General features: G+C 37.6%; 1 protein-coding gene across 18 annotated transcripts in view; it reads right to left on the bottom strand.

Moving 5' to 3' along the window:
* Positions 1 to 23,169, bottom strand: part of PLCB4 (phospholipase C beta 4) — a 180,682-nt gene that overhangs the window by 65,888 nt on the left and 91,625 nt on the right. For 12 of the 18 annotated variants that reach the window (XR_015731278.1, XM_087882318.1, XM_034432356.2 and 9 more), the window contains 4 exons: positions 6,172 to 6,268; positions 4,148 to 4,228; positions 2,529 to 2,588; positions 398 to 541 (listed from right to left, as the gene is read on the bottom strand). Coding sequence is in view for 16 of the 18 variants with exons in the window: in XM_087882322.1 (XP_087738448.1) it covers positions 398 to 541; positions 2,529 to 2,588; positions 4,148 to 4,228; positions 6,172 to 6,268 (382 nt within the window). In the remaining 2 variants the exon portion in view is untranslated. Of the gene's footprint in view, positions 1 to 397; positions 542 to 2,528; positions 2,589 to 4,147; positions 4,260 to 6,171; positions 6,269 to 23,169 lie in introns of all 18 variants that reach the window. The other 6 variants (XR_015731277.1, XM_087882316.1, XM_087882317.1 and 3 more) reach the window with 1 other exon arrangement.

The following is a 23,169-nucleotide window of genomic DNA, read 5'->3' on the forward strand; positions in this document are numbered from 1 at the left end:
ATGTCAGACAGTTTATCCTTCCTTACTGTACAGCCCTTCCTACCATTAAACACAATATTTTTAAAGAAAGTGCAGATTATGATCTTGGGTATAAATTTCAAGTCAGTCCTTATGACTTCTAGTTCAAAGGGTTACAGATTACATCTCTCACTGCAGTGTAATTGCTTATCACACATCTACACACTTCCTAATTGTCACACATTTTTCCCATACAGAAGAAACACCCAGATAATTTGAAAAGCAGCACACCAATTCAGCAGAGGGATTAGCTCATTTTTGCCATTGATGTCAAAAGATCTGTGTTTAGATTAATATTTGCCAACCTGTTAAAGAATACTAAGGATTTACATGGAACAATAATGCCACAAAACACCAAAGCTATGTTTAGCTGCAGTACCTTAGCGTCTTCAGTGCTTTCTGCTACCATGTATGTAAAGTTGATGTTCACCAGATCAGTGCCACTACAGACACAAACTATCCGTCCTTCAAGTTCATTTTCTGCTTTACTGACAGCTTCAAGAGCAGCTAATATTTTTGGATCCTGTTGGACAAAATTAATTGCTTGAAAAAAAAACCCTCATGGATTAAAAAAACGAAAAGAAAAATGTATTGGTCATTTTCACCCATAAGCATTTCTTATTTCTATTTACCTTCTTTATATTTTTGCCGTTATTCCAAGCACATGTTTAGAAGTATTTCATTTTCTACTTAGGCAGGTGATAATAGTATACACAGATCATATTCGTGTTAGGTAACTGATAGTGGTTTATTTACAATCTGCCTGTGAAGTAGTAACAATAATTCTTGGGTTCTGGGTGCAGTGACCTTACCCAAGTGAAATACTCCGATCATAGTTATTGGAGAGAGAGAAAAAGTGTACTTTAGGATACACTTCCCCAACTGATACCTTCCAGATATGCTGCTACTTTCAAAATTTCCCCAGACAGCATGTCCCAAAGGTGCTTTTTCAAGAGGCAACTGGGCTTTCCGGCTTTTCTTTGAAGATGTTTCTCTTCTCATCCAAGAAGCTTCTTCAGTTCTGTCTTCAAACAAAAACTAGAAAGTCCAGTTGCCTCTTGAAAAAGCAACCATGACCTGGATGTCTGAGATTCTCCATAGTCACAGACAGCATATAGTACCAAAACATCTGGGAGACATCAAGTTGGAGAAAATACCTTAGGAATAAATCAGTGGCTTCTACTCCTTCTTCAAATGTCCCTTTGAGATCATGGGATCTTTTTAAAACAAGTCCATATAAAAGATTTACAAAAGACTGCCTTACAAAGCATATTTTTGCTGGAGCCACTTGTTTCATATTTAGCATTCAAGTGAAATTTTACTTTCACTCTAGTTTGCTTGACAAATGAAATTGAGGGTGGGAAGGAATATTTATTCCCACTGCTTCAGAGAGTAATTTGTCTGGGAGCATTGTTGATTTTCAAATAACATTAAATTTAGCTTTCACAAACTGTTTTGCATTTACAGGAAAATTTCATCACCTACGGTCAACTAATCATTACAGGATTTAGGTTAAATTCTCTTTAGTTTGGTGTAGTGGTGAAGATACTGGCCTAGAAACCAGGAGACTGAGAGTTCTAGTCCCACTTTAGGCATGAAAGTTGGCTGGGTGACTTTGATCCAGTCACTCACTCTCAGCCCAACCACCTCATGAGGTTGTGATTGAGGGAAAACAGGAGGAATAAAGAATATTAGGTTCACTGCCTTGAGTTATTTAAAAATAATAAAGGCACAATAAAAAAACTATAAAAATTGGACTATATTATATCTGTCTGCCTTTCGATAAATGTATGAATACAATTTAGATTCACAGAAGGCGGTGTCTTTTTACCACCAGCCAAACTAACCAATACTCCCACTGGAAAAGGGGAAATTATGTTAGAAGCATGAATGGAAAAGTATTAGTCTGTGAAATGTATCACTATCCTATGGGCCCAACAGACTAGACAAGAGCCAGGGCTAAGGGAAAGAGATAAACACAATCATGTCATTTTGATGTCGAAGCTTCCAGTTTATTGATCCCATTCAAGAAAACCCATTTGGAAGGTACCATCTTAATCAGAATCAAAATCCCAAAGAACAAATGTATATTAAAATATTATATTTATCATAGCCTTCAATGTCTGAAGGTATTCTGAAACAAGAAGCCTTGATCTAAAGTCTAGATTTTATTTTAAATGTTTGTGATACAATGCAAGCATCAGGATAGAGCTTCTTAGTGCCACAGATTTACATGGGAAAATTTCAGCACATGTTTCAATATTTGCCACTGAAGAAACTCAGATCTATGGGTGTAATATATTTTTTGTATGTAAACACTTCTAAATTATCTGATCTTCACCAAAAGTTAGTTTCTACAGCCCAGTTTTTCAAAATTAAAAATTCATTGTCCCTCCTTAAGGGTGCAAAGACTTCAGAAGTTCTTGAAACAGAAGAAAGTTTCCATTCCTGGGCCTCAAGCCAATACCAATTGTTTAAAACAATACTTTAAAACAAAACTACAGAAATACCTTTGGTACTGCTCCAAAGCGAATACTGTTGATCAGGGAACATTCTAAAACTTGGCCTTCCTGGAAAAGAAAGGAACATCATAAATGCCAAGCAGCCAATGTGATGTATCTTGAAATAGAAAATACACCAACAGCTAAGCATTCAAAAATACACAATCTTAATTCATACCAGGCAGTATATATTACATTAATGTCAGAAAAAACAAACATGGAAAACCTGTGCTCTCTAGAATTTGTCAGCGTCTAAGTGCCTTCATATCTAACAATTGGCCATGGTGGATGAGGTCTGATGTAATTATATGTGGGAATTATTTTGGGAGACCTGGTGAAGGGATGTTGCCCAAGGAACAGTTAGATAAGAGGGAGCATAGCCTACAGCTGCATGATGGGCAAAGCAAGAGGCCCAGAAGGGACCCTCCCAAAGTTATCGGGCTATACAGGTGATGGTGCAAGAATTGTACTTTCAGTCTTATAAGGTCCTGTTAATTCTGTTTTCAACAAAGCAGAATTTATTTATTTGGCCGTGTTTCCTGTCTGGTCTATCTGGTAAGGCTGACATCTATGGAAAGGTAGGGAATTTTCTGCTCTTCAGAGATTCTTCCAGGAACTCCACAGAGCTAATGGTGAGAGATGCTAGGTAGTGGAGTTCAGTAACACATGGCCAAAGTTTCAAAGTGTTACACCATTAACTCCAGAGAAAATAAATTCAGCAACTTCATTCACACTCATCCCTCTCATAATTTCCTGCATCCAATTATATAAAATGTGGCAAGATCAATACTGAATCATTACATGAAAAGGAACAAAAATGAGTTGTTGCTATACAGGTACAAAACTGAGGCAAGTAGAGAATGGTTAGAAAATATAGAACAAGGATTGCAAGTCCACACACACAACACATGGATCTTCTATCCATAAGCACTTTTTTTTTTCTTTTCACTATTAATGGATGGAACTAAATTATTGGTTGAAAATTATTTTCTTCCCTTCAAACCAATATTACAATCTTTGGAATATTTCTTCATCATTATACCTTTAATAAGTGTGTTTAGGGGCTTAGGCACTTTATCTAGTCTGATGTCCTCTAGTTGTTCAGTTTCAATTCTTATAATCCCGCTACAGCAATGCAATAGTAGTAGCAGGATATTATGGGAGCTGTCTCAACAAATTACAGGCTAGAGCCGTGATGGCGAACCTCTGGCATGTGTGCCACAGGTGACATGCAGCGTCCTCTCTGTGGGCACGCAAGCTGTCGCCCCAATTCAGCTCTGCCACGCATGCACAGGGAGTGGGGTGTGTACGGGGCCCCCACACACACATGTGAGGGAAGGGGGGCATGTGTGGGTCCAGCGCACCCATGCAAGGTGGGTGCATGCGGGACGCGCATGCGTGGGGCGCATGCACAGGAGGCACACATGCATTGCATTTTGGGGGTTCAGGCACGCTTTGGGCACTCGGTGCAGAAAAGGTTAGCCATCACTGGACAGGAGCATTGTAATCTAAGGCCCTAATATTTGGAAACAGTGCCTCTCACTAGGACAGCTAGAATTGTACCTTATGTTTGTTAGAGGAAGCAAAAATAAAAAATAAAAAAATCATGAGATCATTGTAAATTTTACCTTTCCTTCACTTTTCCATGATAGAAAAAAGCCAAATTCATCAACTTTAAAGAGGCAGCCTGGCTCAAAAACAGAAGATTCCTGTTGAAAGAGAAATCCAAAATACTCAGGTCTGCAAGAAAGAAATTAGAATCCAAATTACCCACCTTTTTAAAAAATTCAGAGACAAAATATGTTAAATGAATGAATAACCAAAGCAGCAATGTAATCTTTGTAGAAATGTTACTCAATGGAGTTAAACAGTATGATCTTGAAGTTTACAGCTTTTACCTATGAAGGAATATTCTTAGGTCCTAGTAGATTTCTATACTGATTTAAGGATATACCTCACCTTTTCCCCAGGCTCAAATTATCCTACTTTAGATACATTATGCAAGAATCCATAATCTAGAAAACTGTAATGCTGGGAAAGGTAGAAGGAAAGAGAAGAAGAGGCAACCAGCAGCAAGATGGATGGACTCAGTTACAAAGGTGATGAATGCATTGTTAAAAAAGCTGAAGGACTAAGTAAGGGACAGCTAGCTCATCATGAAGAAAGTCTATGCAGTTGCTAAGAGTTGACAACAACTTGATGGTACATAATTATCATCATCATCATCACCACCACCATCACCTTTTCTCATGAACTTGGGTATTCCACACCGGAGATGCAGAGATGGATTCCCACCAACAATTTTTTTGGAGACAGATTTCTAAATCTTACATTTCATTCCATTTTTTAGTTTAAAACAATTACTGGAAAATTTCTCTGATTGAGATATGAAGAAACCACTCATTTTACAAACTGTATCGAAAAGGTAAAATTTGGATGCAACTGTTGGAAGTGTACCCAGGTCTACCATTCAGTGCAACAGTCTGCTTGATTCCTGCATAGGAACTACATATGAAGGTTGGTTTGTGCCATGCAAATTATCTCCCTCCACATTTATTAAAGCACTGCATCCTGTTGGAAAAAAATATCTGCGTATTTCTAATAGATATTTTTTTTTATATTTGGGATGGGGAAGTAAATACTGAAACATATTTTTCTAAGCAAAAATCATTCAGCAAATGCTTATGTTTTCTTACTGTATGCTACAATTATTGGAAATGAGATTTGCAACAATCTTAGCAGATCTTAAATCTTTAAAAGTACTTTTTTTTTATTTCAAGAGCTAAGAAAATGGAGTAAAAGTATCGCCAAAGAGGGTAATTGGGATTTCAGCCTTTTACTTGCTTGTCATGTTAAAGAGAATATTCAGCTAATCTATCAAATGCTTGAGATTCCGTTTATGCATGTTAAAATATCAAACAATGCCAGACAGTTACATTCAGTTAAACAAACTATCTACTATTAAAAGGAATGCTGATCCCATGGTTAAATAAAACATTCTGCATTTTAATCTTTTGAAGTGCAATATGTTCCCTCTCGCATTCCTTGGGATGACCTCTTTTTATCCTTTTATATTTACGCAAATCACTGAATTATCTGCCTTGCCTACATATTATATATATTTTTGTTCTGGATTCTATGGCTTTCTGATCTTTATTAGACTTTGGTCTATCGACATTCTTTTCTTTCTATGCATTTTTCAATGAGGAATTTTAAAAGGATGGCAAAAAAGTAGGAATTCAATTGCTGTGCATTCAGAAAACAATATTTTTAAATACATGTACACTCACCAAGTTGAATGGGAATGTTTATTATCATTACCAAAACTGCTTGCTGAAGGGAAACTATCATTCAAAATCTTTATATAGAGAGATATAATACGAATTAGTTATAATTCTTCCAACCGAGTAGGACTCTGGAACAGCTCTAATTTGGTTCTTTTTCTTCTATCATGGTCACCAGGATACTTAAGTTAGGCTTAGCTCAAAATGAGTCCTCTTTTTTTGTTCCTATCTTGCACAGCGTCTACTTTCACAAAAAGGTGGTGTTTGATATTCCCTCTGAAGCAATAATGACCAGAAACAGAATTCTATTATTTGCCCTCAGAATGCAGTTTCCAGTTGTATTTCCAGATACTGTATAAGTTCCTTACCTCTTCGTATCTGTCAAAAATAGCTCCATCCTGTAGAAAGGAAGGCACTGGCTTCTGCCAGTTAAATTCATATGGTTTTGCCATTCTGTGTACCACCCTGAATAATTAAAAAAAGCAAATGAAATAAATTGTTGCCATGTTTAACTCTCATAAGGAACCACAAAGGATTAATTAGGATTATTCATACAGTACTGCCACTTGTTCTTTATAGTAAATCCTAGAGAAAACCCTTCATTTAAATGAAAATCCAAACAAAGCTTGCCAAGAATCCAAATTTTGCCTATAGGGTATCTTACCTAACAGTAACTACCATTTGAAATTTTGAGATAATACCTTGTTTTCCCGAAAATAGGACATGTCCCCAAAAATAAGGCCAAGCCTGATTTTTGGGGTGGGCATAAATATAGGCCCTCCCCCGAAAATAAGCCCTAGTAAAGAGGTGGGCATGGCCAGCACAGGAGGCAGCCCTCCCCTTCCCCGGTCACCTCCTGGAGATTCAGCTCCTTAATTGCTGCCCGCTGATCAGCTGAGCCAGTGAGGGCTGTGTAACTCAGCCCAGATCTCTAGAGCACCTCCCCAGCTGCTGTCCTCCTCCCCCTTTTCCTGCCGATCTTTCTTTACTTGGGATCGCAGCACAGACCCACATCCACAAAGAGCTCCATCCTAAGCCTTCAGCCTTGCAATTCTGGAAGGGTGTCTGTGTTGCGATCCCAAAGAAAGAATGGTGTATGTGAGAGAGAGAGAAACTGCTGTGACATTTCTCCAAAGCAGCAAACAGACGGAAAAGGGCACGTCCTCCCTAAGCGAATGGGTGCGCTGTGGGAGCCTCGGGCCAGGGAGTCAGCAACCGAAAGCGGTGAGGCTCTGGACCGGTTTGGCTCACTGCTGTGAGTGGATTTGTGCATGCCTCTTGGCTAGTTTAGGTCAAGGGGCAGGGAGGCTGCGCAATCAGAACGCTTGGAGAGGGGCAGCTGAGGGGAGTGCAGGCGGGCGAGCTAGGGGAAGCGCCATGCTGGGCCTTTAAGCAGGGAAGGCCTTTGGGGAAGAGGAGGAGGAAGCCGCTGCTCCACCCACCAAGGACAGCCTCCCTGCTCGGAAGCGGAGGGCAGGGTGGGCCCGGTGCCCAGCAACCGGGAAAGGCTCAGACTCTGGAAGCTGTGCCCACCCTGGCCAGCCAAGCGATGCAGGCTCAGCCACCCCTGCACAGCGGGTACTTCCACCTGGTGCTTCGCTCATGGCAGTTGATGGCCATCACCTCACCACCCAGCATTTCGTCTACCCTATCTTCCTGGTTCCCCTTCACTGTTTCTCTTTTTCTTTCTCTCTGTCACTCTCACACACAGACAGAGAGAGGGAGACAAAGCAGGTGAAAAGTGTTTGGGCGCCCGATAGGCATCGGCCTACATTTGTGGTGGTCCACCAGCAGCCTGCGGAGCTGGCAGCAGAGTCGGACAGTGAGGAGACTGGGGAGGACCATGGGCCAGACCTGGAGTCTGGGGAAGGCCCAGATGAGGGCTCTGCGTTGGAGGCAGAGATGGGGCCAGGGCCATCTGGGAATGATGCACGGACTCTGGAGCCTCCAGAGTTGGACAGCAGAGAGGTAGAAGAACAGGAGGAGCCTGTTCCTAGTGCACGCATGCACAGAGCTGCCAGAAGGCAAGCGCAGCTCAAGCAAAAGCGATGACTCGGGAGTAAGGCCAGGAGATGATTGGCCCCTCCAATGAGGCTTAAAAGAGCAGCAAAGGCTCTTGGGTTCTTTGTAGGAAAGCAACGTTGCTAAATCTGTTTCCAGTCGGCGATTCTTGTTTCTGAACTTCATGAGGCTTTGTCAAGAAAGGCCTTTGGCAGGGTGCCAAAGAAGATAAAAGTTTGTGATAAGCCCAAAGGACTTTTTCTGAAGGACTTGTTTTGGAATTAATTTGGACTAAGCTGGGAATGAAGTAATTCTCAGCTGTTATAATAAAATAGTTTTGTTTGGGACTAATTGTGTCTTGTAATGACTAAGTGAGCCTAGGTCACAATAGCATTGTACAGTGCCAGCCTGTACGCCTATTCAGTGCTGCAGGGGCGGGGCTACAGCTACACTGAACTAGGCGCTTTTTGGGCCCTGGTCCTGGTGGCCGCTGCAACTCTCATGCCAGCTCTGCGCACAGCTGGCCTGAGAGCTGCAGCACCCACCAGACCCAGGATTGTAGCCTGGCACTTTAAGCACCAAGTAAGCGTGCAGGCTGGCGCTCAGTAGCCCAAAGGAGACGCCTTCCTGCTGGAGTTCCGTGTCCAGCCAGGGAATGGTTCCCAGGACTGCCCGATTCTCAACCAGCAGCTGCATGGTAGGAGGGGGCTTCCTGCCCACCTGAAAGAGAGGCTGGGTTGCATAAAGGAGCTTTTCCCAAGACCCTCTCAAGCACTGGGCTATTGGCTCCATCCCAGGGAGCCTCAATTGGGGCCAAGCTCTTGGCAACCGATTGAGGTAAGACTGTTCTTGAAGGCAGTGCAAGATGCGTGGGGCCTCCAGCTGCTTTTGCAGCCTCAATTGGCTGCAAAAGCAGCCATGATTCTTGCTGTCTCTTCTCTCGCTGGGCATGGCAGGGCTTCCTGCCCCTCGCTTCTCCCCCTCCCCACCCCTCCCCACCTGCCACCCCCAAATTGTTCCCCAAAATAATAAGACCCCCCCCCCAAAAATAAGGCCAAGTCCTTATATCGGGCTTCAAAAAAATATAAGACAAGGTCTTATTTTCGGGGAAACACAGTAGGTATACTCACAAAAGGCTCTATGGAGAGTGCGATAAGAACAAAGCATTCATTTATTGGAAATCTAACTACTGAAGATGCCTATAATTTCTGGCATCCAGGCATACCCTTATTTACTTTATCTGATTTCCAAATCAATGGGCATATTTCTAAATCAGTACCAACCATCTACCAATCCTTTTAATTTTGTTAAAGTGCCCGTGTTCTCCTTTTTAAAAGGAAAGATGTGCTTTGCACATGATAACCATCTATGTGGTTTTGTTATAGGAATAAAATAACATTTTTTTAAAAAAAAATCATACTGGTGGTAGAAGCCTGGCAGGTAGCAAAGAAAATATTCATCACATTGATTTTAGTAAATATTTATTCAGAAATATTTATAAGTCCTCATTTTAATCAACTGTTTGAGTTTAAGTGATGGAATTTAGAATTAAACCATCATGACATTCATTAAGATCTCTAGCTGAAAATGACAAACATTCAGGAACAAAAATGAAAACATTCAAAATGCTATTTAATACTATTAATCAGAGAGATTTTTAAGTAAACCCTAGGGCTACAAGTCAGAAAATATGAACAGCGTCAAAAGCCAGAGGCAGCTAAAGAAAAATATATGAAATGGTGATCTCATTAAAAGCTGCAATGTGGAGAGAGGGGGAAAAAACACCAACAAAAAGAAAGACAAAACAGTTTAGCCTTGGCAAATTGCTGAAAAGTATTGCTAGACAACATAATTTTCATTTGAATAAACAAAGCAGCCTTTATTTCAAGTTCTAAAAGGCTACACTTTCCCTGCAGAATTTAGATGTACCCTTTTTAATATTTTCAATTTAACGGTTGAAAAACAAATTTTGCAAAGGATCTCAGGTCTCTGGCCTTTTATCCACTCACAGGATAACCTTCAAAAGCACAGTGGAATGGGACTCAGAGTGGTGCTATTATTAAAAGACTGGGGGGGGGACATTTTGAAACCATGTTCAGCATTCTGTCCTTATCTTGTTATGCTATCCAGTTCAATGGAATGTTGGAAACATTATGCAAAAGCATTCAAGGCTCTTGCGGTCCATCTATCTGTCCATTAGCAGGATAATTCCCCCCCTTGCTAAAAAAACAAAGAGAATGGGATCAAATTTGGTATGTTAGTCAAAGACAACAAGAGAAAGATTGAGTTTGAAAATTAGCTGGATCAGGTAAAGGATAGAAGAGAAAAACCTTCCCAAAAAAATCTCCAATGCATTCCTATGAGAAGGAATAGGGCAGCAAGCCCCTCCCACTTCCTTCCTAGTCATTTGACCCAAGGCTATTTTAAGGAGTTGGAAAACATTCCAAAAACTCTGCTCTGCATCCTTTCTTTTACTTATTTGGTTGCGAGGGTGAAAGTGAACTGTGATTGGGAACATTAAATTAAAAATATCAAAAGGACTTCTTTCAATACTTCTTTGTTTTCGCCTGCTGAAAATTAATATAGACCTAACACATTACCTTAAAATAACACTCATGACCTTCAGAAAATTATGTTTTAGATTAAAAGCAAAAGCAAAGAAGTTCTGAACTCCTTGGAGATGAAGCACTAATATACAAACAGAACTTTGCCAAATAATGAACACTATTTCAGACTTGTAAAGGTAGGGAAAGGAAATTAATGTTATCTCAGCGCACTGTTCTCTCTTTTTACATTTTAATGTCAAATTGCTTTTGAAAGCAAGATACAGGAACAAAGATGCAGCAATTATGAGAGAGGCAAAATACTCTTTTGAAAACTTGCTATCTCTTCCTGCAACCACCAACTCCTCAAAATTCTTGAGGATAATTTTACTTATACTTTAGATGCTTTCTAAACTCAGATCGTCCATTATTTTATTTTAAGCACCCAAAATCATTTGCTACAATATCCTTTAAATATGCATTGTAAAAACCCATAAGTAATAAATGAAACCAAAATTTAATAATGAAACCTATGCTTTGCCATTCACTTGCTTCAGTTAAAAAGACAGGGATTATTTGCCTTCTTTCTCTAAAAAGAATAAGACACATACCGTATTTTGCGGACTATAAGACGCTCCGAAGTATAAGACGCACCTAGCTTTTGGGGAGGAAAACAAGGGGGGGGAAATCTGCCTCTGCCTCCCAGCAATTTACCTTCTTGCAGCAAACAGCACAGAGCCTGGTCAGCTTCAGTACAGTCTGATTTAGCACAAGCAGCTGGTTGGATCAGCCTCCCGCCTATCAGCTGTTCCAGGCTGCAGGGATTGCCACTGCCCGTCGCTGCCATCACTGCTGCTGCCTATCGCCGCCTCAGTGCGCCACACTTTTGGCCTCTGCACGTACCGTTTTTGGCCTCTACACGTCCTGTTTTTGACTCCTTCCAGGTGGCAGGGATCGCTGCTGCCAGCGCCTAACCCCACCGCCTGGAACAGGCCAAAAAGAGGATGTGCAGAGGCCAAAAATGGGGCGTGCAGAGGCGGCGATAGGCAGCAGCAGTGATGGGAAGCAACAGGCGGTTGCAATCCCTGCAAGCTGATAGACAGTATTCCAGGAGGCCGATCCAACCGCCAATCAGCTGCCTGTGCTAAATCAGGCTGTGCTGAAGCTGACCAGGCTGTTTGCTGCAAGGAGGTAAATAGTGAGAGGCAGAGGCTGGTGGGTGGGGCTGGCGGGTGGGTGGGGCTTTGACAACATTCGCTGTATAAGACGCACAGATGTTTCCACCCACTTTTTTCGGGGGAGGGGGAAGTGTGTTTTATAAACCAAAAAATACAGGTACATGGCTTATTTTTCTCTTATTGTATATTCTTCTAACATCAAGACTAAGCAAAATCTTAGAGGATTTAATATAAAATAAATTGAAATACTGTGCATCATTTTAAAAGAAGACCTCCAGGAAGTGCCACCTGAGTGCAAGGATTTTATATTCCTGCCCTACAATATAGTATGTACTCAAGAGTGATTTTCCCCCCTGCTCCCCCAACAGTTAACAGCACAAAGGAAATTTATGTGTTACATCTGTGGAATAAAGACACTCATGGGAGAATAGCATTTATTGCTGGCACATGATGATATGATGAAAATCAAATCAACATCCTAATAAAACTTTCAATCAGTTTTTTTTTTTACTGCAATTCTTCACCATTTTAAACAAAAATGAAAAGCATACATGCAAAATAGAAACCAATGGTTCATAATTAAGTAACTTCAACTATCAAGGCTACAAAAGACATCAGAAATATATTAATTGTGTTGACAGCTTCACTGCAACATGAACAGTTATCACATTTTCAATAATAAAACGTACATTGGTCTGACTTTACAATGCACAAAGCATGTCATCTTGACCAAAGTTTTAAATGTAACTTTAAAAAGTAGACATCATTTTCTCTTAATATTATGGGAAAATTACAATAATGACTAATATGAAATGCTTGCAAAATCTCTTCTCTATGGAATCAAGATGATGAAACTTTATGGGAATTTGTAAAATAATATCAGGAGTTTGAAGCCTCTTCTTGTTAGCAATCAAAAACTGAAGTACTTATTGTTAGTTTGGATGCCAACTATAATGAATTTTGATGGTCAAAATCATATAATCTTAGCAAACCCAGATGAACAATGTCCAATTGTTTGAATTTAACAATTCAACTGATAACCTTCATGTGACAATTTCTACAACAGCTAACGAGATCATAAAGCAACTGCCCTAAACTCTCTGATCCAAAAGGCAAGGAAGAATGGTCATCTGTGACAAAAAAAATTGAAATCAATCCAAATGAAATACTTCAGTAAAGATGCCAAAAAGTGATTTGAGGAAGAATACCTGAATATTCTGTATATTTAATCCTCCCATGTACCTATTATATCCTATATTGAACTTAGTTACAATCCTAAAGTCATTCAAAAAGAAAATATTATATTTTATCTTAATAATTGACTGTTCTGTAAGAAAAATGCATAGGGATTACATATACTACAAATTGGTGAAGAAAATCGGAAATCAATTTCTGCAATTCAGCATCCTATCTTCTCAACTGAATATACAATTGATAGTAATTCAATTGTGAATTACTATCACAATTGAGCCCAAAATTTATGTTGTTAAGTGAGGTTTGCCCCATTTTACGACTTTTCTCGCCACATTTGTTAAGTGAATCACTGCAGTTCTTAAACTAGTAGCACAGTTGTTAAGTGAATCTGGTTTCCCCATTAACTTTGGGGATCACGTGACTCCGGGACACTGCAACCATCATAAATGTGAGTCAGTTGTCAAGCATCCAAATGTAAATCAGGTGACCATGGGGATGCTGCAACGGTCGTAAGTGTGAAAAATGGTCATAAGTCACCTTTTTCAGTGCTGTTGTAACTTCAAACGGTCACTAAACGAAATGTTGTAACTGTCGAGGACTACCTGTATAGCAAAGCTCTTTTTCAGAATTCACTGTTCCAGCATATATCTGTGATTCCACAGGTTGCAATGGTGAAGAAGATGACTGTGTAAAAAAGCAATGCCTACAAGGGTCAGTGTACCTTGGTTGATTTCAAAAAGTTAAGTGAGGATGGACCTAATTAGCCTTTGGACACAAAACATCAGATATACCTGAGCTGCAGGTTAGATAGGGAAGTCAAAAAATACTGTGGATAAGAAGACGGTGGGGGACCACTTTTGTGTTATTGCCAAAGAAACTACATTGACACGTTGAGCTCCATTCAAAATAGGCTCTTTTTGGTGTCTTTTAACTTATTTACTTTTCTAATACCCTGTTTCCCTGACAATAAGACCCAACCGGAAAATAAGCCCTAGCATGATTTTTCAGGATGCTTGTAATATAAGCCCTACACCAAAAATAAGCCCCAGTTGAGATCGTCAGCAGATGAAGGCTTTTTGTACTGTATTTCCCCCCAAAATAAGATCTAACTGGAAAATAAGCCATAACGCGTCTTTTGGAGCAAAAATTAATATAAGACCCGGTCTTATTTAGGGGGAAACACGGTACTAATTGACAAAAACTTGTCCTATCTTCTAACCCATTGCTCAGAGGTAGGTCTCATTAAGTACTATTTCCACTTCATTATTATCCACAGAGACAGAAACTTTGTGAGGCAAATCATTATTAACTTTCTCAACAACTGAGAATAAAAGTTTCACCAAATGACACAACAACATCAAAGGCTACTGAGAAAACTTTTGACCAATATTCCTTTAAGTCTGGAGTATGAAATAATCATAAGAATTTTTGGTTCTATGTTTTGTAAGTATTATACTGTAGGTAAAGCATTTATTTGTACGTCAGGATGAATTTATCAGAAACACTTTAACTTACACTGAAATTAATTTAAGAGGAACTTTGGCCAAATCAAGGACAAAAATAAATTGTGAAGGGCTGATTAAGAGTCAGTAATAGAATTCTGAACAAATGAAAATTCAATTACCTTTAAGTACTAAGAAAAGAAATGCTAAGTGTACTACCAACAAGGATTTCTCTAATTTCCAGAAATTTAGCGGGGAGGGGGGGGGAACCCTTGAGATCTTAATTTGACATAAATAAAAATTAACTATAACAATTAGCTATAGCTATAAAAATTAGCTATAACAAAAAAGCAGGGGGGAGGAAATGAAAGTCTTTTGCAGATAATCTAGTTTAAAACTTCAATACTTTTTAAAAAGATCAATCAAAATACATAAATCATTAAAAGAAAGTTCAGATGTGCTTGATACATATTTTAGGAAGAGGGTATGACTTTGGTTAATGCTTCTTTGGCCTACACCTAACAAGCAAGATAGCCATATAAACTTTCAACCAGAATAGTTTTCAAGGCCTCCCAGATACATCAGGAGATGCAACTCTTTAGATTCCCCAGCCAATAAATAGTTGAACCCACTGACGGAATGTCAAATTGGAAGGGTGGAACAAACCATACACTGATTATGCATTATATTAAAAACATGAAGGGTGAAGAGCTACTAGGCAATAACATAACCATGATTAAGGATGAAAGGAATCCAGTTACCTGAAAGGAAACTAGTTTCCTGAAATATAAAATGCCAACAACATTATTTGCTTCCTGCTCCAGAGGAGGAAAAACAATAAAACTACACACTTTACTTTATTGATTAGCCCTTGGGCCATATCCAACTGCAGAGTTCCAGACACAAATTATTACTAAAATCTGATAAAAACAATTTAAAATGGAATTGGAATAAAATACAGTTTAAAATAAAATTGGAATAAAATACAATGATTTAATACATAGATAAATAAAATATGATAAAATTATATTTTGTTATCACCCCTACAATCTACCCCAATCAGTCCCACATTTGCCGATCTCAACCGAACCATTTTGCTTAAGTACTGTGTTGTGTTAAATGTTATTTTCAGATTCTGGCCGCACATAAGGTAAGTTGTTTTAATATGGGGATCCCAATGGTCATTTGTTTGGTATATAAACCAAGGTACCTCTCTCTCACTCTCTTATACAGGCAACAATCAAATAGGATGTGAGCCAGGTCTTCAACCTCTGCCGCTCCGCAAATGTAGGGTATAGAATGGAATCTCCCATAAATGACCATTGTGTCAAGCTGTTCGAATCTCGCTTGGGTAAATATCTCCCTAAGATGTTTTGGCCGTTGTAACTTCAAATAGCTGTCTTTTTGAAAAGTATGTTTCTATTTACTTAGCCACAATGAAACTAATAAAAGAGAATAATCATATAATCAATTAATAATATAATATAGTAAAATAACATGCCAGGTGGTTCAAGCTAGCTTGGCTAATGTTGAGAGGTACTGAATCCTGTAGTTTCACATTATCTATTGTAGGTTGTCTACTCCTGCTCTGGAAGTTGATGAGCTCTAGTCTGTTTATAGGTATGTGGGCAGTTTCTACAGCAATGACACCCACATTTAAGTAAACAAAAGAAAAGATTTGCAACAGTTTCTATTTGTGTTGCAGCTGATTTTAAGTGTAAAATCTATTTCATATGATTTTAGCTATGAAATATAGGAATATATGTGTTGTTCTGGACTAGAGGATCAATGTGTGAGATGTGGTACGAAGAATGTTCTCAGTCAAGAAATATAATGGGTCAGAGAAGGCATCTATTAGAGGCATTTTAATGGGATTGTTGTGTTTTGTTTTGTTTTTTAATTTGATTTATATGCCGCCCTTCTCCGGAGACTCAGGGCGGCTTAAAATGCATGTTGTGAGGATATAAAGGCTGGTATTTGTATTGTACACCTTGCAAGGAAGTCTGGCATAGAAAATAAATAAACACATAATATTTCAAATAACCTAGTAAGTATACTTTGGGTGGAGTTGAGGAAAAAAAATATTTTTTCCCAAAGCAATTAAATTCCAATTTCCCTTTCTTTCTTTTGGAGGGAAGCAACTGAACAATTTGGTATTGCATTTACCCAATACCAAAACATACTTCTGACATCTTTATTAATGTGCTGAGATCACATAGTGCCCTGGGGTACGTGTGAAGAATATGAATTGTATGCAGCAGCATCTTTGGTTGCTGTGCAACCATATCTAACCATACAAGGGGGGGAGGGGGAAGCTGTGGGAGAGTTAGGCTGTATCTGCAAAAAGGATAACAAAGGATACACAATGTTAATTGTTTGTGAGGCACTCTGACATGTGTTTGAGATGAGAAGCTATATAAATTGAAATAATAAATACAATCATGTAAAGTACAGAAAAATTGGACATGCACATAGGAATCAGGAAATGAAATCTTAAATGTAAATAAATATGAGGATGTTACTTCTTATATGCTGTAATTTTTAGCTACGATAAGAAGTTTCTTTTTCCAAATAGTTCCTAATTATACTAAAGAACAAACTCAAATGTAATTTCCCACAACTTTAATGGGGGGAAATGACTGTAAATTAAATTGCATTATACCACTAAATTATATCACTTAAACTTAGTCTGATGCATCATCAAATACTTATTCTTCTTTGTATATATTTTAATAAAATGTTTTAAAACAAAGGTAAAATGATACAAATTAATATAAAGGTGGTAAAAAAGAACAAGAAAGTAAAAGTGCAAACAAAAAGAAAAATAGAAAGGAAAAAAATAGACTTCTAGGCTTCCTCGTGACAGTTATAAGTAGAATTATAATATATGTGGAATTCATTATATGCATATCAGAATAATGCATTCAAAATTAAATTCTTTTAATTTTATTCTTTAATAATGCACTTTAAATTCCTTTAAAAAGCCATTGCCAAAGATAGAGAAGGAATATAGTAAATTGAATTCTATTGTTACCATATATTCCTTTGTTGATATAAAATATAGATAAAGTTAATGTTATTAGAGTTAACTACTTTTCTCTTTGTAAGTATCAAAATCTTTATTACCTTTCATGATCACTGTCCATAACATCATCACCATCATCATCATCATCATCATCATTATTACAATTATAAGAACCCTAGCAGAATTTTTGTTATAGTTTGCTGCACCCTGTTCCTCTATCCATAAATATTAACTGTGTTGGAGAAAATCCAAATAAAGCACACCATGACCTAATGTGACTGAATGTAACAGCAGAGTAGTTTCTCTACAAAAAGATTCTGTTTAGGATTAGCAAGGCCAAAAAGACTGGAATGTAATTGGAGAGTACACACTGAATCCCTTGTCAAGGAAACATCGGATTCCTTGACTTGGATTTTAAAATAAACACAAAGTCTACTTTTAGAGAAACAAAGAAACAGGCAAATATACAATACACAATGTCTGGCATGGAAGAGCATGCATGAGAAGGAACCAGGATCAGATCTATAGGAATATTTGCTCAATAACTATGATAAAGCATTATGCTGGGGTGCTTATTCTGTTGGTGCAATTTTATTGGAAGATTAAGTCAAGAGTGCAAAGACATGCTCAAACTATGGACACTACTTATGAAAAAACATATAAACCTTCAGAAGCTATCCTCTATGGCAACAGGATTTTATTCCAACAATGAAACTGGCAGTAATAAATGTCCTATTCTTGAACTCTCTCTCTCTCTCTGTATATATATATATATATATATATATATGTATATGTATATGTATATGTATATGTATATGTATATGTATATGTATATGTATATGTATATGTATATGTATATATGTATGTATATATGTATGTATATATATATATACATACACACACACACACACACACACACACACACACACACACACATATATATCTTCATGTGGTACTAAGTACTAAGAGGGAATCTCTGGTAATAAAAGCTACAGATAAATGATAGCCCTCACAAAAAAGAGGGGGGACTCTTTACAGACTTCTCCCTCAGGTCTTGCAGCTGAAAATAGAAAGGAATATGGGCGTAGAAAGGACAGAGGGTGTAGAGAGGGGCAGAGATAGTGAAGGAATGTTAAAAGCCATTTTACAGATAAAACAAACAGTAAATAATATTTTAGCCCTGGGAAAGAAGTCAGTATGAGGAAGAGATTGAAAATTGCCCTGCCTTGATTCTGAAGAAAAGACTGGCAGGCTTTCAAGATTCTGTTAGTATAGTCTACAAAATAAAGTGGAGTTCCAGTGGTCCTTGTGGCAGTCTCATTCCTGGCCTTGTCTACCTCAAATCTCACATCAATCTTGAGGGCGTCACAATTTTCTAATCAGAGACTACCTGAAGTCAAAGCAGTATTTGTTCACTCTCAAGGGAGTTTGCCACAGATGTTTGGAGGAGTTCAGGATCAATTTTTAACTTCACAAGTTCTCCAAGATGACTTAGCCTGTAGCAAAGAGTTATAAAATGGTAGAAATGTCCTTCAGAGACTAATCCCAAATACCAAACCATTTCTTTCCAATGATGTTGTGTAGATAGGCAGTAGCCATGACCAACTGTTTGGTAATTTTATCATTCTATAAATCCTGTGCAATCAGGATTTGTGATTATACAAAGCACATCAAATCAGCCAAATACTGCTTTTAGTATGTCTTCAGACCTCACCATCAAATGGGTTCAAGATGAAGCCACACTAGAGGACTATAGATGCTAGAGAAGTGAAAATGGGCATGCAGAAATTGTCCCTGGGAAAAATCTGAATGGGACCTTGTTGGAAGAACAAATTTGAAAATATCAAAAGCAAAGGAAGCACTGAAATACTACTAGATAAGATAGTAGGTAACTATAGCTCTGTCTCATCCTGGGATGAGGTCTGGTTATTGCTAATCTCTGTGAAGAGATAGTGTATAGTGTTTTTAAATACCTATTGTCATAGTAACTTATAAAAGTAAAAGGCTTTTAAAAACACATATACCCAGCACAACGAATTTACATATTCTGTTAATTCATAGATTATTTAACCATATTTTACTGAATGCATCACAATTGGATAAATGCTACAAATAAACTCACTTATTTTGCTTCTGTACAGTATTTAGATTTCTACATTTTTATTTTTAGATATTTCCCATTTAAAAGAAAAACATTATACTTAGCCAAAGTAATCTAATTATGCAACTATTAATGCCAACATTTGGAGATAATTATTTAATACAGAATTACCCAAAGGGATATCTAAATATATTGCATCAGTCTGAAGTAGACTGATAATGTTTTAAAATATCACTGCAGACAATATTTATTGGCAGACAGCAAGTCTAATTAACATGCATCCTATCACCCAAATTAGAGTTATTGCTGCTCTCTATCAGCTGAATTCCCTTTCCATTTTATCATGCAATTACATAAGAATGCTCGGTTTATAAAATGTGGATAAATATGATGCATGATATAAAAACAAATTCAAAAGTAATGTCTACAATTGGACAGCCAATCACAAAACTGTGCTGGATGAGGGCCAATAATCTGAATCATTAAATAGATTCAAATTAATGAATCATCAGCTTGTTCTGGATAAGGTTATGGTCCCAGGTTTAGGCAGTCTCCCTTGATATACTAAAACTAATTGACATTAATAATATCTTAATAGGCTTGAGTAGTATAGAGCGACTAAATCCAGTTTCAGCTACCTGACTAGCTGTTGCCTTTCCTAAACAGGGATAAATTTATTTAAATAACCATGTATCACAACCGGTTGACTGCAGTGCTCTATGTAAGGTAGCCTGAAGATAACCAGAAACAGCAGCTGATGGATTATCAAGTCAGGATGATGGAATCAAGAGACACTGATCCTGAAACTACTAGTCTGCCTACCGACTCCTGGGCTTAAATCAAGATGCTGCTACTACTATAGAAAGTAAAATATGATATAGAATCCAAGGATGAGGAAAAACATCTGTCTTAGCATCAAGCTATGATGCAGGAGAAGACCTGCTGCAGTTCCTTTCTGTTGGAGTAACTCATACCGTGCTGACTTAGAATAAGGTCATGCAGCAAAAAGTCTTCCAATCATGGAATTCCTTAGGACCATAATACTCCTTTAGTTGATGCCTGTTGTTGATTGATAAGTACTTTTTGATGGTATTTGGTACTGGGTTTTAACTGTTGTACTGGAATGCTGTTTTTAAGCTTCTTTGTGTTACTCATTTGGGGTTTTTTAAGATAGTATGTACGTAAAATGAATAGTAATAAAAAATTAAAATCAATTCATTTATTTTTTAAAATTTATTATAGCTACCCAAACCTGAGGGTATTAATAAACCAGGCACCCGTCTATTACATACACTAATAGCAATTTGGAGGAGTATTGTTGCAGGAAAGAAAATCTGTCTTTTTGTTTATAGGAAGGATGCTCAAAAATTATACTACAAGATTTAAGTGCTGAGTGTAGCATATGTCCTATTCACTGAACCAAGAGCCTTCAGTGTTATTCAAATATTATACTATATACTGACTATTCCATTACCAAGTCACAGGTGTGACACATAGATACCAAAGAAGGAAGGATATTAGGTATTTCTGGGCAAGAAATTCTGCACTCCTCAATAATGCCTAGATGTGGCAATAATAGGATGACAATAAATGAAAATTAAGTTATGGGATCAATTTAATGATCATTGCAGTACATAATACCTGGTCAAGAACATGGATGTGGGTAGGCTGGGGGAAAAATGGGAGAGCACAACACTGTAATTAGGAATATGGTCCTTGTTCAAATCCCATCAGCATGGCTCTCAGAATCAATGTTACAAATTTGCCACTAATATTTCTCAGGATGAATGCAATAGTCATGTCAGCTGAGAATCTAAACACAACTACCATAGCTTAGACAGACAAAAAAAGTATTCAGAGTTTTGACATGATCATTGCATTCATCCTGAGAAATATTAGTGGCAACTTTGTACGATTTATTCTGAGAGCCAGAATAAACAAAACCATGTTTATTAGCGACCCTCTTATCTTTTTCCACCCTGTTGCATATCTGTTTTCAGGTATGAAGCCTTTTTTTCATTTTGAATCATAGATTATATTGCTCTCAATCACACTTTTAACGTGATTAATTATATAAAATATTTTTTGCTTCCACTGAATTTCTTAGTTGTGTATCCAGTGTTACTACTGTAAGACATCCAGATACAATTTGTACCATTTGCCATAGTGAAACATGAAATAAGATTATACACTTGTCCAGCCACATTTCAGTACCATATCTAATGCTGAGCACCATAGTTTAAGAAGGGTTCAGAGAAAATGGAGCAAGTTCAGAAAAGTACAGTGGGGATGATCAGTGGAATTGATGCTAGGTTCTATCAAGAAAAATGTAAGGAATAATCATATTTAGCCTTGAGAAGAGAAGAATGAGGGAGTACTCTTCAAATACTTGTAAGGATGTCACACAGAAAAGTGAGACATTTTGTCTCAGAGTACCATGAAATAATGGCTTCAAATTACAGGATATTATTAGGATTTTTATATTATTAAGATATTATACCTAATAATATCATCTAACAGCAGAACCAATAGCACAGACAAATGTTTCTTTCTCTGGATGGATCAGACCAAGGAAAAGGTTTAATTAACATTCCCATGTTTCTATGTGATGGCTTAAATTGCCTCTCCTACTCCCGTAATCCTCTGCTGCAGTCAGAAAAAGAGATGTAACAAATCTTCAAGCAATTCATTAGAAAACAATAGTTTTGAAGTTGAGTGCAAATTTTGTTTGAGGTTTGCCAAATGACATTCAATGATCAGTGATTAACTTGAAATGAAAAAAATAATAATTCCATCCATTCCTAAAATATCATCTTGCTACTCTCCCCCCCCGCCCCCACCAACATTGTTCCTTTTGCTTGTGTTCACAGGGAGCTGCAGGACCATTAACCTATAATTTTCCTGACAGAACCAGAGCAGGAGCTGGAGGAGATGGATGAATTCCCTCTCCAATTGGAAAAAAAAGAGTGATAGTGCCTCAAAAATAATAAGCATCCAGTTCTCCTGATTTTAATGACACTGTAACTGAGCATGTGATAAAAACACAGGAAATAAATGTCAATCAAAACATTTTTCAGAATAATACTGGAAAATACAGGATATCTTGTAATGTAAAATTGTTAAGAGAAGCAAAGAACTACCAAACATGAAAGATAAATATATTGTACATAAGTAGTTAACAATATATAATCTACTAAACTAGTGTTCCTCTCTAAATCTAAAATTACAGAGAAACATTTGAGTTAGGGTAGGCTCAAAATCAAAGCACTGCTTTTACTGGTATGTTAGTGCCACAGAAATGGATAGCAATGTAAGGTTTTCTTAGGTCTGGCCTTACTACATTATCTGTGGTTGTGTCAGATTACATAAAAGTTATCTTGGAAAAACAAGAGGTTCATGAATCTTTGCTCTCAAAAAGCAACCATCCTAAATGGACTACTGCCCTATAACATTCAGTCATAAATACATAGAGATGTCCATAAGTCAAATTTGTAGAGGTGCCATTTCAATAGAAGTATGACCAGTCACCTCAACGAAGCTCTCAAAATACTTCAGAGTAAAATATTTCTCCTGAAATGGCATCTTACATTTTAATGCAATATTTTACACATAAATTCCAGTGAGTACTGTGGGATTTCCTCCAAGATAAACATGAACAAAACTGAAGCCTCAATGTTATCATATAAATACCCTTTTCTTCTTTTATGGAACAAGCTGTTAAAAAATTTGACTATAGTTTTAAAGGTCAAAATAGCTAAATTCTCCTTTATGTCCTGATATCACGGATTTGCTGACCAAGGATACTGTGTTTTTATATCTATTCTGTAGTCATCCCTTTAGTATGCGGTTTAGGAATTCAGTTATAATGGCAACATTTAGTAA

This window comes from Pantherophis guttatus, chromosome 1, assembly GCF_059756535.1.
Source record: "Pantherophis guttatus breed Tessera chromosome 1, ASM5975653v1, whole genome shotgun sequence".
NCBI lineage: Eukaryota > Metazoa > Chordata > Lepidosauria > Squamata > Colubridae > Pantherophis > Pantherophis guttatus.